Source organism: Spermophilus citellus (assembly GCF_964194105.1).
Source record: "Spermophilus citellus genome assembly, chromosome: 11".
Lineage (NCBI taxonomy): Eukaryota > Metazoa > Chordata > Mammalia > Rodentia > Sciuridae > Spermophilus > Spermophilus citellus.
Genome location: NC_138192.1, coordinates 63,534,841 through 63,553,147, shown reverse-complemented (window position 1 = coordinate 63,553,147; position 18,307 = coordinate 63,534,841). Strand labels below are relative to the sequence as shown.

The 18,307-nt window shown below is 42.2% G+C and overlaps 1 protein-coding gene across 5 annotated transcripts in view; it reads right to left on the bottom strand.

Moving 5' to 3' along the window:
• The window catches only part of TANC1 (tetratricopeptide repeat, ankyrin repeat and coiled-coil containing 1), a 233,612-nt gene that overhangs the window by 61,531 nt on the left and 153,774 nt on the right, over positions 1 to 18,307 (bottom strand). For 4 of the 5 annotated variants that reach the window (XM_081260654.1, XM_081260655.1, XM_081260656.1 and 1 more), the window contains 2 exons: positions 13,256 to 13,386; positions 11,953 to 12,139 (listed from right to left, as the gene is read on the bottom strand). In XM_081260654.1, the coding sequence (XP_081116780.1) occupies positions 11,953 to 12,139; positions 13,256 to 13,386 (318 nt within the window). The remainder of the gene's footprint in view (positions 1 to 11,952; positions 12,140 to 13,255; positions 13,387 to 18,307) is intronic. The other variant, XM_081260657.1, reaches the window with a different exon arrangement.

Below are 18,307 nucleotides of genomic sequence, written 5' to 3'. Positions count from 1 at the left end.
ATGTGTGCCGTGAATGCAGAATCACAACTGAGCCTCTAAGAAAACCCACACTGGGGAGGGGAGGGTGGAGGTTGTAAACATCTTGGCAAAAGAGCAGAGGAATATGATAAAAAAAAAGAAGTGATACTCACCCTACACAGCCTCTACAAACAGCCACTCCTAATTTACAGATGCAGAGCTGTACGGGATCCCCTTGAACCACAGGTCACCTGGGCCATTCACCGTGCCCCACTGTTGACCTAACGCTGGCTTGTGTCCTGGAGGACAGGGGCCATGTCTCCTCATTCTCTATTTGGATCTTCGCAGCCCTGGCCTCTGACTCTGAGCCTGGCGAATGGGGGTATGAGTGCCAAAGTGCACTCAGAACCCGGCAGCCTGGAGGGCGCGGCGTCTTCCACACACCACGATGAGCCGCTATATCAGCAGACGGGTGCATTGGCTCAGAGAGCCAGTTATTGAGGATCAAAGGGCCTAAAGGGGTTTGGCTATATTTTTACAATGCTCTTTAAGGTTCAGAAGTAAAGACAACACAACTTCCTCGCCATGACCACAGGACATCCTGTTGCAATTCTAGGACTGTCCTTACTACTGCAGCCTGGACTCATTTCCCTCTGGTCATCTAACCATGTGAAAACCCCACCTACATGACGTGGAAGCCTCCATAGAGTGTCTGTGGCAACTGGGTCTTTTCCTTTTCTGGACAGTATAGCATCTGGCATACAGCAAGCAACTCAACAAATGTTTGCTTACTGAATGAAAGAGCAGATGAACACACTTCCACTCCACTTGTGGTCAGACACACTACGCCTCACTAACCTCACTGCTACTGGTTCAAAACTGATTTGGGATGGGGTCTGTCTTACAGCAAGGGTGCCTGTCACTGTTATTCAAGCATTTCCAAGTGTTCTAGCATTAATGAGCTACCTCCGTCTCTTTGGAATTAATTGCAGCCATTGTGTTTTTAAATGGACCATTTAAATGAACTTAAGTGTATCAAATACGATTCTTTCCATCATAAAAATGCCAGTGGTGATGGTGATGGTGCTAACAGCAATAGCCAACATTTACTGAAGGTTTACTATATGCCAGAGATTGTGCTAATGCTTTACAGGAATGCTTTGATTTATTAACGAGTTTATTGCTTATCTATGGCAATTCATTATTAATGGTAACTGTTAATAAGTTGAAAGCATAAATATAGGTAGTCCTTATTAATACAGATTGTTGTTAAGTCCAATGTTTGGAACTCTGCATACTTTTCTGAGACATGCTGTAATAAGTTAGGTTTCCAGGCTATCCCAATATCTACATGAGAGAGGAAAGTTTCAGACTAGTGGTAATTTGCTTGGTTTTATGGTCATGGCTGTCACATTTGGAGGCTCCTAAATTGTAAGGTGAAAAACAGAATGTCTAAGTGATGCTTTTCCTCATTTGCTTTTGGAACCAAAGCCCCAAGAATCTGAATCCTAATCAGGACCTCAAGGAGTGGCAACTGGAATTTGGACCCCTCCACTTCCTGTTACAACTAATAACATGAACAGCAGGGCTGCAGCTGCAGGGCCCCAGGAAGCTGCTAGAGACAGCTGGGGAAGCCTGGCCAGGGTTCCTGGGGTACAAGGCAGGCTGACTATCTAATTCTCACCATGGAGCAAGGGCTCTACATGGTGCCCAGGATCTGACAGGTAGAAACACGTGGATCCTGGCAGTGAGAGAAAGTAGACTGGGGAAGAAGGCCCCAGGCTGTAGGAACACTGGCTGAGAAGAGAATTCCCAGATGGGGTAGCCATTTCAAAAGGAAGACATAACCAGGTCAGAAGAAGACTATCATAAAGAGGAGGCAGCCCTCCACTGCCCATAGGAAATCACATTAGAGAGGTGGTCTAGGGTTCACACTCACCAGGACCAGGGTGCTGAGGCAGTGAGGCTCTGAAGCCCACAAGGATGCCCCAGTGAGATCACCCCACATCATAAGTACCCCTCCCTGGGATCTGAATGCCAGATCTAGCCCACACAGCCTAAAGCTCAGACAGCAGACTTTCAGCTCAGCTCAGCTCTAACTAGATAAAGGCCTATGGGTTTCGTTTCCATGAAAAACCCAAGAAGCACACTGAATAGGGCAGCTCCCCAGGCTCCAAGACAGGAAAGCCGATTTTCACAGTGAACAACAGGCTACTCAAAAATAACCATTTTTCATCTAGACTAACTGAAATTCAAACCTAATTGATTTAAATAATCACTTTTGAAAATGTATATTCTCTCTCTCTCTCTCTCTCTCCCCCCCTTTTTCTTTCTCTCCCTCTCCTCACTCCACCAGGGCCATATCTTAACAATGAAGACTTAAAAAAAAAATCTCTAAAAAGTAAGTGCTATTTGACATCTTTCACAGACTGGATAATGTTTCCTAATGACTCAAAAATTCTAATATTTTATTCCTTCAACTGATAGAGGTGCCATTTTTTGCTGATTAGGGCTCATCATCATTCCCCAAACTGGTCTCAGCCACTCTTCCAACATGTAGGCTTCCGTAACACGAGGGACTTGCCAGCCTTTCCATCAGACTAGGCTGTGCCTCACCGTGCAATGCTAAGCCCCGCTTCTTACTGCTTGTTGATTCACACATACTACTTCTCACTCTTTATGCAGCTGGAAAATTCCTTTAGCCCCAGGGACCATGTCTTATCTTCTTCTGCAGTAACAGTACATTTAACCAGACTGTTAGTGCCCAGGGATGAAAGATTTCCAAAGCACTTTCTTAAGTCATTAGGGCACACACATGATCACCACCACCAGTGAAAAGAGGTGGCCAGGCTGGGAACCATCCACCCTACTTTACAGCTAGGGAGACAGACTCCGGAGAAATTGATTGCATGTGGTTGGAGGCACAGCCAGCACCAGTACTCCCCACTGCACATTCGAAGCCCTCTTTGCTTGCATATGCACAATACATAAAAGGAGTCCCATAAGTGTCTGTGACTAAAAAACAGCCTGCAGCTCATGAAGCCTGCCTTGTTAAGAACAGTCACACACTGAGTCATAATGCATTGTTAGGCTCTGCAATTAAACTTTTTCCTTCTCCTTCTCAGCTTTTGCTTCACCTCCTCTTCACCTTTTGAAGGTTTTTTTCTATACTGACTATAAACTTAAAATCAAATAAAGAAAAAAAATCTAATGTAGGTCCAGGGACAAGGAAGCAGTTTGGTGGAATCTAAATCAAATTATAGATATAAAAGAAGAAAATAATAGAGGAACTTTAGATAGGGCAAAGGGGAGGGAGGGAGAAGGAGGGAGGATGGGGGTAGGAAAGATGGTGGAATGAGAGGGACATCATTATTACCCTAAGTATATGTATGAAGACACGAATGATGTGACTCTACTTTGTGTACAAGTAGAAACATGAAAAATGTGCTCTATATGAGAACAATGAATTGAAATGCATTCTGTCATGTATAACAAATTAGAATAAATAAATAATTTTTAAAAAAAGTAAAAAGAAAGAAGGAAATAAGCTGGGTACAGTGGTGCACACCTGTAATCCCAGTGGCTCAGGAGGCTGAGACAGGAGGATTGTGAGTTCAAGGCCAGCCTCAGCAACTTAGCGACACCCTAAGCAACTTAGCAAGACTATCTGAAAATAAAACAAAAAAGAGATGTTGCTCAGTGGTTAGTACTCCTGGGTTCAATCCCGGGAAAGTGGGGGGGAGTACAAAACAAAGAAAGAAAAGAAACTGATTACAGTGTGCATCCAGAATCATTCAGGAACTAAGGGTCAGTGAGATTAAATGTGTGCTACTCACAGAATTCTTTTGGAGCTATGGGGAAATCAAGAGGTGTAAGTGCAGGAGACTCAGGCTCAAATCTGATGACCCACAAGGCAGTGTCAGTCTCCAGGTTCAACAAGCAGGAGAGTATAGTTTTGTCTTTACAGACATCACCTTACATGATTGATGATGTTTCTCTCTTTCCACTGGCTATCAGGAAACTCAAGAATAAAACTAACAAAACTTTCATAAAGGAAAAATGAATAAACTCATATGAACATGAGCCCTTACTTCATCTTTTCTTTAGCTCCGACTTCCTTTCTCCAATTCATACTTTCACTGGAAAGAAAAATCTTGGTTTACTACATGTCTATACGTGAGCATTTCTAATCCACTGGGGAGGAATTAAGCATAAATAAGTGTCTTTAGGAAATAACAACAGTGCCTAAGGTACAGAGGATAACAGTGCTTACTGTGTTCCAGGCTGTTCCAAGCCCCTGTCATTCTCAACTTGCTGACTCCTGTGACATTCCACCGACAGGAGAGCCCTCAACACTTAAGGTCTTGGTGTGCCCCAGAATGGTGCTCCACACTGTGCTGATGATGCCACACTATTTATAGGAAATTTGGGGCATGCACTCCCAGGCACATTTATAAATTATGTACATGTACCACCCTTACAGCAACACAAACCATACACAAAAAAATATACAATTTTAAAGGATGAGAGGAAAAAAATAATTTTCTTTAAAAATTAATTAGTTTTCTTTGACCACTCCATAGATGGTTTGCATTCTGCATATTCAAAATGAGGGTCTTCCCTGGGTATGAAGAAAATTGGATACGGGAATCTGTTAAATGCCTCTTATCTGTTAAATCATAAGAGTATTTTCCTCCCCATAAAGCTGAAGAAATAAAAAGTAGCACCTAAACATTTTTTTTTACCTCCACATTCAATTTAATGGTTGACAGGAAGAATTTAAAAGTTAAAACAATGGACAAATGAATTAAAGATCAAACAAGAAAGGAACATAGTGGTTGTTTATAAAAGTGGAAAACGAGAAGAAACGAATAAAAAAGGAAAATTCAACTATTGTGGAGACTGCCTTTTTTGACCTGACAGGTTAAGATCACTGACAACTTTAGAAGGTTACATTTCACTGCACAAAGAAAAGCTAAGAGATGGAGCCCTGGAACAAAAGTCTCCAGCCCCTCAACCTAACAGAAGCTCTTACTCCTCTCCTTTGAACCCACCCCTCACATCCAATAGTTATCCAGGCTCCAGGCCACAAGGATGAAACCAGCCTGCCTTAACCTTTCTGGTCAGGAATGTGGGACGAGGCTTTTTTCCCATCCGTAGCCCAGGCCTGTCCCCACCTACAAACATGCCACACAGGGTTCCTGGCTCACCTGCAGTCACAGCTCTTAATCTCCCTCAGCCTGACAAGAAGAGGAACCCCGGGGGAGAGACACACACACACAAGCTACCTGGCCTGGAATGAAGAGGGAATATCCTGGGTGGGGTGCCCTGGAAACCTTCAGCTCCTGGGGCTGACTGGCTTCTCCTTCTGTAACGGCCCCAGGACGACAGCTTGGCACTTCCGGCCAGTCCTGTCCCTTCTAGAGTTGTACTGGGATCCCTGTGTGTTGGACTGTGACAGCCAAATCTCTGTACCAAATCTCCAGTTCAGTGCTCGCCCATGTTGCGCAAGGTGTGCTCTGCCAGGACATGCCACAAGGCCAGGGATCCAGCCATGGTTCCCAGCTGTATTCATCAGGCCCTTTGAAACACCTGAAGGAAAAGCTGGGGGCAGGGCAGCGTGGGAGGAGGAGGACTAGACCTGCCTCTACTCAACAAGAACACTGCTCCAACTTGGTTTGACACAGTAGAGAAGAGTCTCCAGAAAGAGTCTAAGGATTTAACAACGTGCCATTTTCCTGTTAAAAGCATGCTGCATGGGTAAAGCTTTGTATTGCTGTATACCAAATGCACCCATACTGGAGCTTCTGACACAGTCTAATGCTGCCCCAGAGTTCCAGACTCTTTGGAAAAAGCATTTAGTGGTTGGTAATTATTATGCACCTATAGTATGTTATTTTCCATCAAAGGTGTCAATCAATGCCATGTCTTAAACTCTTCTCAGCAAAGGACATAAGATCATTTTGTAGTCCCACAGGTGGACAAGTTTTGAAAATAGATACTATGCCTTATCTTTATTGCCCCAGTACTGAACAAACTTGCTCTTCCTGGAACATACTAGGTACCCATAAATGTTTGCTGCACCAATAGAACAGCCTGAAGAATTCAACCACAGTGTAAATAGAAGTACAGCATGTGCTTTGCTGACTGAAATCATCACCAAGAATGTCTTTGTCACATTGAGTGTATTACCAAATTGTAGATGTAAAGAAAAATTTTCTTCCTTCACCCAAGAGATTAAAAAAAAAGAAGACTTCTATAATTAAGGATGATTTTTCAAAATTGCAAGCAATGTAGTAAAATGAATATTAACCCAGATTTGAAACACTCTAAATAGTTATTACCAAATCAATTTCAAAGCATTTCGATTCTGTAGTAAGCAGGGCAATACAGGTGACAACAGAGCAGCATTAGCATAAAATCAAAAGGGCAGGATTTCTTATGTTAAAAATGAAAAGAAAGTGCAATTAATTCATCTTTGAGTGTTTCTGCATCTGATCATCTCCATGAAGACAAAAAGTCCAGGAAATAGGTGGTCTAAAGCTACTTCTGGAATCATTTTCATTTTACAAGCCTGGGAGGCGGCAGGAGAAAGCCGAGGGAAGATAAAAATCAGCTTGCAATCCTTTTTTTTTTTTTTTTTTTAATGTCCTAAGCAACTGGGAAGAAAAACAAATATTATCACACTCCAGCTAGCACCAGCAGGGTACTATCCAAGTGTCCAATATTTTTCTGCAAACCAGTCTTGTAGGACAATCAGTTCTACAAAGATATTCCCCTAAGTTTACACTTGCCTCCCTGCTTCAAACTGAACAAGAGGAGACAGACAAGCACCTGAGGAACGGATGGGGAAGGGAAGGCAGGTAGGCAGTGGAAGAGCAGAAACCCAGCACTGCGCCATTCTGAAAACCGCTCACGCATTCGAGCTCAGGTGTTGGGAGCCAGGCAGGTGGACCACGCACCTGCACTGTGGGGAGACACGTGAGTGGGGGAGACATGGAGTTTTCCTGCCTTCACAAAGCTGTTTTATAGCACATCTTGAGAGGAAGCAGATGCAGGACACACAGAAATACTTCAGCAATGGTAAATTTCAACAGGTCAAAATAGAAAAAGGGAACATAAGGGAGGACTGGCTTTTAACAGACCCCACCCTCAGCCAGAAATTTTCTAATTGCTACCTCTAAGTCCTTCTCAGCACATCTATTATTAATGGACAGGATTTTTTTTTTTTAATCTTAACAGGAAAGCTGACTTTGGTTATTTTCTCTTCATCCAGGCTCTATCCTCTTTCTTCCTACATGGAGAAATAACAGCCTGTTTTCTTGAAATAAATACATATACATATAAAACATTTATCATAATATGGACATAAAAATTAAACATTTAACTCAGAAAGTACTTTAAAACCCACTGTTTTCAGCAATGCTGTTTTTTAAAAACCTAAGTGGTTTTCATACGCATTCCAATGAATACACATACTTTATTTTTTTAAGCTGGGATTAATACAGCTTACGATTGCCATTTGTAACAGAAGCAAGTTATAGTCAGAGGAATGTCATTAAGGGAAAAAAGTTTTCTCAGGCACAGAAGAAACACCTCTAAAAGCATACTTCTTTTAAAGTTTTTTTTTTTTTCAAAGCAAGTAATTGAAAGTTATTTTATGGTGATCGGGTACAGCTGCATTTCACATTTGGAAGATTTCTCCCATTGCAAATTTGAAAATCAGACACTGACTTCTAAGTAATGCCAATGTTAAGGAACTTTAAACAAAATTTAAAAAAAATATTCATAGGGAATTCAGTTAATCTCATCCAGCTTAGACAGTATTTCTACATGACAGAATTATTATACTTCCAAAGACATTTATGTTGGAAGTACTTGAACCTCTTGAACTAGGATAAAGTGGGACTCCCCTCTGGATAACATAATAAAGTTGAAAAGGGAGCAGGGAAGATAATTAAACCCTGGCCTCCACAGACTGGAAGAGGCCCAGTAATTTCTTCTAACGGTCACTGGCCTGCACTTCTCCTAAGCAGCTGAAGCAACATAGACACGGTACCTTTGGCAGCCCTGAGGAGGTTGCCCAGGCATGTGGGAACACATGCTTCCTTACTCTGCATCTGCTGGGCAAAACTACTGGGTTAAATATAATCAGCATGCCAGAAATCGGCTTGACTAGTAAGAGGAGGCTGGGGAATGTTTAAGGATGGCTTAGCACTGTTTGAAATCTTCCCTAAATGCCCTGAATAAACTGTGCTAATAAATGTGTATGCAACACTGCTTTGGGCCCCGTGCTACCCCAAGTGTGTAATGCTGAGCCAGCTGCGTGCACATTGTAACCAGCCTACCCCAAAGCCCTTGCCATTCCAACCCCTGCTCTATTGGTTGGCAAGTCTGAAACTACTTAAAATGGAAAATTAAATGGAAAGCCACTTCCTCCCTTCTCCAGGCCTTATGTAATATGGTGTATGGATCCTCACCAGCCTGTTTTACAAGCCACTTGCAGGCCTTCCAATGTGGGCAGCCAATGTGTCTCACCTACATCCCTGCCTGCAAGGATCATGGTGCTCTCCAATGTTTTACTCAAACATTGAAGATGCCCACAATCCCAGGCTACACCTTGCAAAATTGGCATGTTCTTCAGATGGCAAAAGGCACACCCCACCCCAGCAATCACAGAACCACAAGTGCGTCATAGATACCCACTCTGCTGAGAGGCAATGGAACATGTGCACCCTCAACTAACAGCAGAGGAAGCTTTTTCCCTCTCTGGCCTTGCTACTGCTGCATCTTCAAAGACCTGTGGCTGTAGTCCACCCGGAGAGGAAGTTCTTGCTTTTCTTCCTTCTCCTCCCTACCAATGTGTGCCTTGGCAACAGGTTCCAGAGGAAAGGAAACAGAGGCATGTTGTTACCAGCACAATGCTTCTCTCTCATCCACCTACGGACCTCGCCCCTGCAGGAGAGCAACTAACAAGCAGCAAGCATGTTCTCCCGGAGCTGGGGTCTTTCATGATATAGGGACTTGTCATCATCTTTTTTTTTTAATATTTATTTTTTAGTTGTAGTTGGACACAATATCTTTATTCCATTCATTTATTTTTTTTAAGAGAGAGTGAGAGAGGAGAGAGAGAGAGAATTTTTAATATTTATTTTTTAGTTCTCGGCGGACACAACATCTTTGTCGGTATGTGGTGCTGAGGATCAAACCCGGGCCGCACGCATGCCAGGCGAGCGCGCCACCGCTTGAGCCACATCCCCAGCCCTCATTTATTTTTATGTGGTGCTGAGGATCGAACCCACGGCCCTGCATGTACTAGGCGAGCATTCTACTGCTGAGCCACAACCCTCGCCGGCCAATGTCTTTCTTACTGCTCCCACTTTCATCTCAATTTCCACCACTTTTCATATTTAGAATCAAGTTATCTTGAGCCAAGGAGTGAAGGGCAGTTTGGGTGACATGCAAGGAAGAGATAACCATCAAGGGAGAGCTTAAAACACAGATATTAAAAGGTCTGACAAAGCCAACCTGGAATCCTATACAGTTCTTTATAAAACAACTGAATTCTCCCTCGTTCAATGCAACTTGATCCAGCAGCCATTCTTTCCTTAATTTCTCAATCCCAAAACTGGGATAAGAACCCAGGAGATACTTACAAAAATGAGATCCCTGTCCATATGAAGAGAAATTAAATAATGAAACAAGAATAAATACATTGAAGGGGCTGGGACTGTAGTTCAGTGGTAGAACACTTGCCTATCTTGTAGGAGGCACTGGGTTCAATTCTCAGCTCCACATAAAAATAAACAAAATAAAGGCATGTTGTCCATCTACAATTACAAATTTTTAAAAAATAAATAAACACATTGAAGGAAAATAAATAAACACATTGAAGGAAGAGTTATGGGAAGCAGGTAATAAGGGGACGAATCACTCTGGGGTTGGTTGAATTATATAAAATGAAGTATTAGTTAAGAAACTCCTGCAGCTTAATTTCAATGACAATACAGAAGGGCAAAACAGCACCTTTTCTTTCCTGTTTAAAATACTTTTAAAATTCCAACATTGTATCTTAATGAGAAAGAAGGCTGGGAAGGAATGGGAGGTTCTCTGTTACTAAAAGTGTTTCTGTCAGAACAAAAAACTGACTTGGTTACAATCAGAGAGGAGTAATGCCATTAGAACATACAATAAAAAGAAGACTATAAAAAAAAGTAGCACTAGTCAAATCCTTAAAGAGAGATAAATTGTCTAAAGGAGATGAAATTTCATAAGAGCTAAAAAAAAAAAAAAAGTCACCAAGTTACTGCCGAATTCATATCAAAGATCTCTCCATGGTGGACAGCTCAGGAAGAGACAGGGCATGAGAACAGAAATGATGCTAGAAAACGTTTGTTGAACTAGAATGTACAACAAGGGAAAGAGGGATCAGATGAGATATAGAAACAGAATAAACTCACGAAGGCCTTGAAACTAAGTGAAAAGAATTCAACTTTCCTACAAGAGACACTTTCCATTAATATGAAATGTCCACAAGAAGCTTATCTACAGAGAGAGAAAGTAGGATGCCAGATGACTAGAACTGGGGATATTGGGAGGAAATGAAGTGACTTTTATCAGGTAGAGTGTTTCTTTTTGGAATGATGAAAACGTTCCAAGGTCAATTGTGGTGAAGGTTACACAATGCTGAATACACTAAGAAAAAAGCATTCACTGGTTTAAATGGGTGAATAATAGGACAGGTGAATTGTATTTCAAAAAAAGCAGTCCACACCCCATTTCCAGGACTCTCAGAGGCCCTCTGGGGCAATCTCCAATGTCCAACCTGGATGAACCTGTGACTTGGTCTTCCAAATCTTTCTCGAAAGAGGAGATGTTGGCATAGCTCAGTGGTAAAGCACTTGCCTAGAAAGTACAAGGCCTGGGTTTAGTCCCTAGCTCCATCAATCAATCAATCAAAATTAAACTTGAAAGAAACTGCAGGTGACTGAAGAAAACAAGGAGCTCAAATGTCCTTCCAATTGATTATATCTGAATGTGGAAGAGGAGTTTAGTCCATAATAAAACACAAATATCCCTCAAAGACGTGCATGATTCGCCAAAGGTGTTATTAACTAATGAGAGCTTCACTGTGAAACTGAAATACAATCTTAGAGCCTAGAGAGGCCTGCACAGTTAGTTCTTCCAGGGCTCCACCTGTCTGCTGTCTGAAGGGCACCAAGTTGGAGACCTGAGACCACAGATGCCTGAGCCCACCTGCAGAAACATTTGGGAGCCTGTCTGGGATAGGATATAACACTAAGGGCTCTTCAATATGATTTTAATACACACCTAGGTCTAGGAACTACTTAATAAATCAAAATCCTTAATTTTCTCAAGAAGGAAAGAAGGGTGCAAAGAAGTCAATTAAACATTGCTCAAGCCACCTAGTTCGGTTCAGGCAAAACACACCTGCAGTATAGGTGTGGGTGTGTGGGGGTGAAGGGAACACTTCCTTAAAAAATCCTGGCCTCAAAACAGTGGTCAAGATCCTGTCATAAGAAACTCTGGAGAATAATGTCTGACCTATTATCTGCAAGATGAGTGACTTTGAGACTGGGCTGGGAAGAGAGTTCTTAATATGCAGGGAATTCACTGCTTTGCTAGGTGCCCCAGGGGGAACTGATGCCCAACAGATGGAACTGACTGGTGAGGAAGGAGAATTTTTGTAACCTCACAGGCCAGATCTGAACTGTCCAGGCCTCTCTGATTGGGAAGACTTTTTTTTTTTTTTAAACCATGAGCCCAGTGTTATAAAATAAAAATCAAGGAATGTAAAAGCTAATCCTTCATTCTCTCAGCTGCACATGGACCCAGTGCTGCCTGCAAAGAACAGGGCAGACCCTGGCAGATTGACCTTCACAGACCATGCTAAAACCCACTTGAGAAGTGCCTGGTGAGTGCTCTGGTTGACAAGCACCAAGCCATTACATTACCGAGCAGTGTGCTTCTTACCGATAATTCCACTGTCCTTGCTTTCCAGGGTGGAACTAGGGCTGCTAATGGTCTCACAGGGACTTTTGTTGGCTGCCGTCTTGCTGACACAGCTATTCAAGGTTGAGCAGGGGCTATCGGTGCTAGGAGATGCCGTGCTGCTTGTTAATGTGGAGCAAGGACTGATGCCTTGGCTCAGAGCTGTGCACTGCAAGATGAATGGAAGGAGGAGTTAGCACAGCTGACACAGGACACTTCAACACACGCTTTTGATGTTAAAACAATAAAACTTAAAAAAAAAACGAAAAAGAAAAAAATAGAGGGCAGTTTTTAAATTCTAGGAGGAGACATGAATAGACATAAATATATAAATGTGTGTGTATATATGTGTGTGTATATATGCATACAGACATACATACATATATGGTCTTCCAAAATGTTAAAAAGAGAAGTATCTTTGTTCTGTTCCCTTCCTTTGTGATTTTCCTTTTTATTAAAAGGGCAGTCTTAGCAATAATTTAGAGAATCAGAAATGGCAAACAGACAGACTTCCTCTCATTTAAAATCTGCAGAAAACAAATGGGTTATTTGACCTCTGTACAGAAAACCTGGGGACTGTTTTTGTAACGTTTCATGAGCACAGCAGCCTGATTCAATTCGTGAAGATTTATGGGCTCCGAGATGAGGGAAGGAGCCTGGTGGCCACTGTGTCTCAATCAACCCAGGACACCTCCCTCACAGAGACCCTCACAGTGGTGGTGGCTGTGGAGGGCGGGGTCCAGCCCCTCACTGCTGCTCACAGGCACACATCTTGGAAGTAGCAGAGTGCTGCTGGCTGCTGTCCCCTTGGACAGGCACGCCTTCCCGGTAGATGGACCATTTGATCTCATCTCATTTTGTCTCTGCCTCATCTCCTATAAATCTTTTCCTCACCCTACTGACCCTCCAAAATCCCAACAGCTAAAAAGGCACAGGAAAGCAAATACCAAAGCAGCCAGATGAGAAGAATGGTGCTATAAAGATAAAAGTGGTATCGTTATGAAGGAATTCTTTTAGCCACTTTAATTCGTGTAGCTGCTATTCTCCAGGGAGTGACTAGAAGGTTAATGTGGACATTTTCTTAAGTTCTGCTCCCTCTGCTTTTCCCTAACCCCCTCTCTACAAACACCCAGAAACAAACTGTTGCAATAAATTTCAATACACAACAGCCCAGAACTCATTTGACCAAACAATGACTTCCCCCCTCCTGGGGAAAGGAAGATTGGTTATCGCTTCATTCATCCTCTGAGCAGGTATGAAATGCAGTGTCTTCCTCGGGCATTACCATGGTTTCATTTTTGTCTTCAATGGTTATGTGTGTGGCACTTGGGATCCCTTCTCCCAGTAAAAATCCCAGCCTTGTCAACAGTTCTTGAGCTGCCGGTGAACAGCTCGGTTCATTATCGGTCTTTGCTTCTGGAACAAAGAAAGAAAACAATAAGATGCCCCTCTGGGGAATTTCAGCTTCGCATCTGGATGAGTTCGCACTATAGCTGCTTGTCTGGCACTTTTGTGTATTTTTATAAAATGCACCAAGTTTGACAATGCGGCTTGTCCTCTAGCAGTACATTCTAATTAAGAAGCTGTGACAGGTTAAGAAAACAGTAACAGAGAAATTCCAAGTTTAAAGGGTGAAATATTCAACCTGAACCAGAAAAACCCAGTGTTGTTATCTGATAGCAATTCCTATTCCCAAACCAGTGGGGGGAATGGGTAATTCAGACACCCCTTTGGGTAAGAAAAAGTCTTCCCGTTCACCTTAAAGGGCACGGAGTGGGCAATGCCAAGGGGGCTAAAATGATGCAAAACCCAAGTGACATGCTGGCAGAGACCCAGGCTGTTTAGATTCAGGGATAAAACTGAAATCTAAGTTCTCATTAAGCCGGGCAGGGGCAGGAAGACCTTGGTGGAAAATCTGCATGTTCCGCAGCAGCAATGGTCAAAATCAGAATTCCAACTCAAGCCACCGATCACTGAGAAACCTCACTAAAACAAGGACTTAAAAACTCAGTGAAACATGTCAGCTATTCCCCTTCTGGGTCTATTCCCTAAATACCTAAAAACAGCATGCTACAGGGACACTGCTACATCGATGTTCATAGCAGTACAATTCACAATAGCAAGACTGTGGAAGCAACCTAGATGCCCTTCAATAGACGAATGGATAAAAAAAATGTGGCATTTATACACAATGGAGTATTACTCTGCATTAAAAAATGACAAAATTATAGAATTTGGAGGGAAATGGATGGCATTAGAGCAGATTATGCTAAGTGAAGCTAGCCAATCCCTAAAAAACAAATGCCAAATGTCCTCTTTGATATAAGGAGAGTAACTAAGAACAGAGTAGGGAAGAAGAGCATGAGAAGATGACTAACATTAAACAGGGATGAGAGGTGGGAGGCACAGGGAGAGAGAAGGGAAATTGCTTGGAAATGGAAGGAGACCCTCAGGGTTATACAAAATTATATACAAGAGGAAGTGAGGGGAAAGGGAAAAATAATACAAGGAGGAGAAATGAATTACAGTAGAGGGGGTAGAGAGAGAGGAGGGGAGGGGAGGGGAGAGGAGGGGAGGGGAGGGGGGATAGTAGAGGATAGGAAAGGCAGCAGAATACAACAGACACTAGTATGGCAATATGTAAATCAGTGGAAGTGTAACTGATGTGACTCTGCAATCTGTATACGGGGTAAAAATGGGAGTTCATAACCCACTTGAATCAAAGTGTGAAATACGATATATCAAGAACTATGTAATGTTTTGAACAACCAATAAAAAAATTAAAAAAAAAAGAAACAGGTTTCAGCAATGCACTGTTGTCCATGAGGAGATGTAAAAAAAAAAAAATCAGCCTATATTCTCGGAATGCTCCACAGGTAATGCTGGAAAGTAGGGCCTTTCTGGGTTTCTTCCCGAAATTAGGTCATTTGGCTTTTTGTATTTAAGATAATTTTATTATTGGATTCCAATTTAAATGTTGAGCTGGAAGTTAACCTTGTAAACAAAAGCCTAAGCATTGATTATGGATGCCAAAATATCAACATTGACTCTTTCAAATTTTTAAGTCAGCATCCATGCGGATGAAATCACATACAAAGCACACTGAGATTACACAAGTCAAACTCAAGAGCAAACAATGCACAACATACAATACAGTCACTCGGTGTTTTACTGTTTTTTAATTATCCAGACACCAAGATCCATCCATATATAAACCCATCTTCTCTAAGATGTAGAAATCTGAAGATAATGGTAGAGGTTTTAGAAAAACAAAATGAGGAAAAAAACAACACAATGATGTTCCTTTTGAGCAATGATGTCAACAACAAAGTTTGCTGTTAACTTTGCCTTTGTAAGGAACTGCAAAAATTAAACAGAGCTTTTGAGAAGACCATCTGTATTATTCTCATTTCGCATATCAGTTTTGCTATGACATGCACCCAGAATGGCAGCTATGAGGAAAATCAGGCTGGCAGCATCTTCAGGAAAGGAAAGGCACTCAGTCACTTGCTGGTTCTCAATATTTGGGGAAGGAAGAAGAGCTGTTTGCAGCTTAAGGTATGTTTTATTGACTCTAGAAAACTGCAGCCCTGTGGTAACCAAGGATTGATTGTTCTGGGGTGAGAGAGCCCTGATGTTTCCGGATTATTTGCATTCAACTCATAATGTGAGGGATCAGTAGACAACTCTTGGAAAGGGAACCACCCAGGGCGGGTGGACCACACCCCTGTGCTGCTCTACAGAAGATCCCTTCCCACCAGAGACTTCAAACCACAGTTAGATTCCCAAGGTAGATGGGCATTTGGGAACAGAGGGCGTGAACCAAACAAAATCAACACAACCCAGGCACACCCAAGGGCTGAACCATTCGGCATAGGATGGGTCTCCCCTCCCCTAACCCTCTCCACTCCCAAGCCCCAAGGCTCAGGCAGGGTTGCTATTTTATCTTGAGTAGCAGCTGGACTGGAGGGCGGGCATACAACCCAGATGGAAAGGGGAAGAAGTGGGTAAGGGGGTAGATCTCAGTGGTTTCTCCACCACCTCCTTTCCTTTCGAAACAACCTCCATACTAACACATGATTGTGACTATGCCCCCGAAAGTCTAGCTTCTGGTTCAACCTGAAACACTCTGGGGAAAAAGCCAGCAACTACTCCCACTTGGCAGCTGCTGTGGAGGCAGAGTACAGTTGTACACAGGCAGTTGTCACAGAACCTACCCCTGCAACAAACACAGGCACAGCCTATGGCTCACTGGAGGCTCATTTGAAAGCCCCAGATCTTGTGTAAGTCCTATATGAAGCCGAGGGACATTATCACCCCCAGCAGAGTCAAGGCCACCTCCACACTGGGGCTATTGAGAGACACCTCAGGTTTTCAACAACAACAAAAAATTTGAAAAAAACATAGTTATCCAAAAATCACCCCCCTTCTGATGAGTTAGGGAGCAGTAGCAATTCCAAGTTCAACTGCTGAGTTTAAAGAGACACCCAAATTCATGTTCTCAAACCCTACTGGGGTTCAGGATGAATGGAGACATTCTTTATATCATTTTGCATCCATTAAGCCACTACAATTTTATTTCTTCCAAAGGATTCCTAACTGTGTTTTCTTTTTTTTTTTCTTTTTTTTAATTTTTTTTTTTATTGGTTGTTCACAACATTACAAAGCTCTTGACATATCATATTTCATACATTAGATTGAAGTGGGTTAAGAACCCCCAATTTTACCCCAAATGCAGATTGCAGAATCACGTCGGTTACACATCCACAATTTTACATAATGCCCTATTAGTAATTGTTGTATTCTGCTACCTTTCCTATCCCCTATCCTAACTGTGTTTTCAAACTTCATTCACTCTTCTATAATATCATCCTAGTGACCATATCTTTAAAAGTCTGAATTCCTCCATCCACCTCAAGTCGTCCATGTCTTTCCTTCCCTAATGCACAGTCTTCTCTCACTGAACTGTTCTTTCTGGTACAAGGACCTCTGGGTGAAGAATGACAGTGCCATTCTGGGAGAGAAGAGTTGCCTGGGAGCTCAACTGGGTGCACTCCCTTGGGAAATGGAAATGCATTTCTACTTTTGTAGTTGTTCACCAAATACTGTGCGTTGAATAGCCGTATGATCTACTTTAAGCTAATTATTACTCCAACATAACCTCCAGATCAAATTGTACTAGGCCACTAAAAGGAAAGTCTATTTTCATTCAGGTAGTTAATATTAAGTCACTCATCAATAATGGACATACTTTACCCATTATCAGTGGGATAAGGGATAGGAAGAAGAAAGACCTCATTTCACTTCAAATCTCACTCCAAAGAATTTGTGGTGGCTGTATTTGGAACTGAGAGAATAGCTAACCTTATACTTCCTGGGAATCTGTTAGGCTCAGAATGGCCAGTGATATTCCTCCCAATAATGGGTTTTTTTTTTTTTTTTTTGGTTTTGTTTTGTTTTTGGTCCCAGAGATTGAACCCCGGGGTGCTCAACCACTTAGCCACATCCCCAACCCTTTTTATTTTGTGGCAGGGTCTCACTCAGTTGCCCAGGCTGGCTTTGAGCTTGTGATCCTCCTGCTTCAGCTTCCCAAGTCACTGGGATTACAGGTGTGCACCACTACAACTGGCCCAATAATGTCTTCATGGACTCCTCAACGTCACACGCTTGTGGAAGGCTAACCCATACAGAAAGGTAAAGGCAAGTTCTTTTTTTTTTTTTTTTTTTTTTAAAGGCTTTCATCAGCCCCTTGGATTTTTTTTTTTATACCTTTATTTTATTTATTTATTTTTATGTGGTGCTGAGGATTGAACCCAGGGCCTCACACATGCTAGGCGAGGGCTCTACAGCTGAGCCACAACCTCAGCCCCTAAAGGCAAGTTCTTAAATCACTTCCTGCCTGCCTGTTTTCAGACCCTGTTAGATTTGTGTGTGGAGTACAAACACTGAGGAGCAGTCCACTAACTGACCAGCTCCCCAGTTGCTATCAAGGTAAATTCAAAACCTCAATGCCTTTCCCAGTCTCCTCCTCGCCTTTTTTATACTGCAGAAGATGTTAACAGGATTCTGAGCCCTTCAGGTGTTGAACCTCAATTTCCTATCAGTTAAGTGCTGTACCCACTTCCTACTATAGATGGTGAGCCTCAAAACCAATAATGTCAGAAATACCTTATAAACCACAGGATGCTATAAAGCTGGTCATTATCTGCATCAGTTTTAACACTAAGAGCCCACATTTCCTATTATTTCATTTTCTGGTTTCATAAGTTCATATGAAAAAAAGTTTATACATGTTTACAGATGTACTTGAATTTTTCTTACCTAAAAATATAGTTGT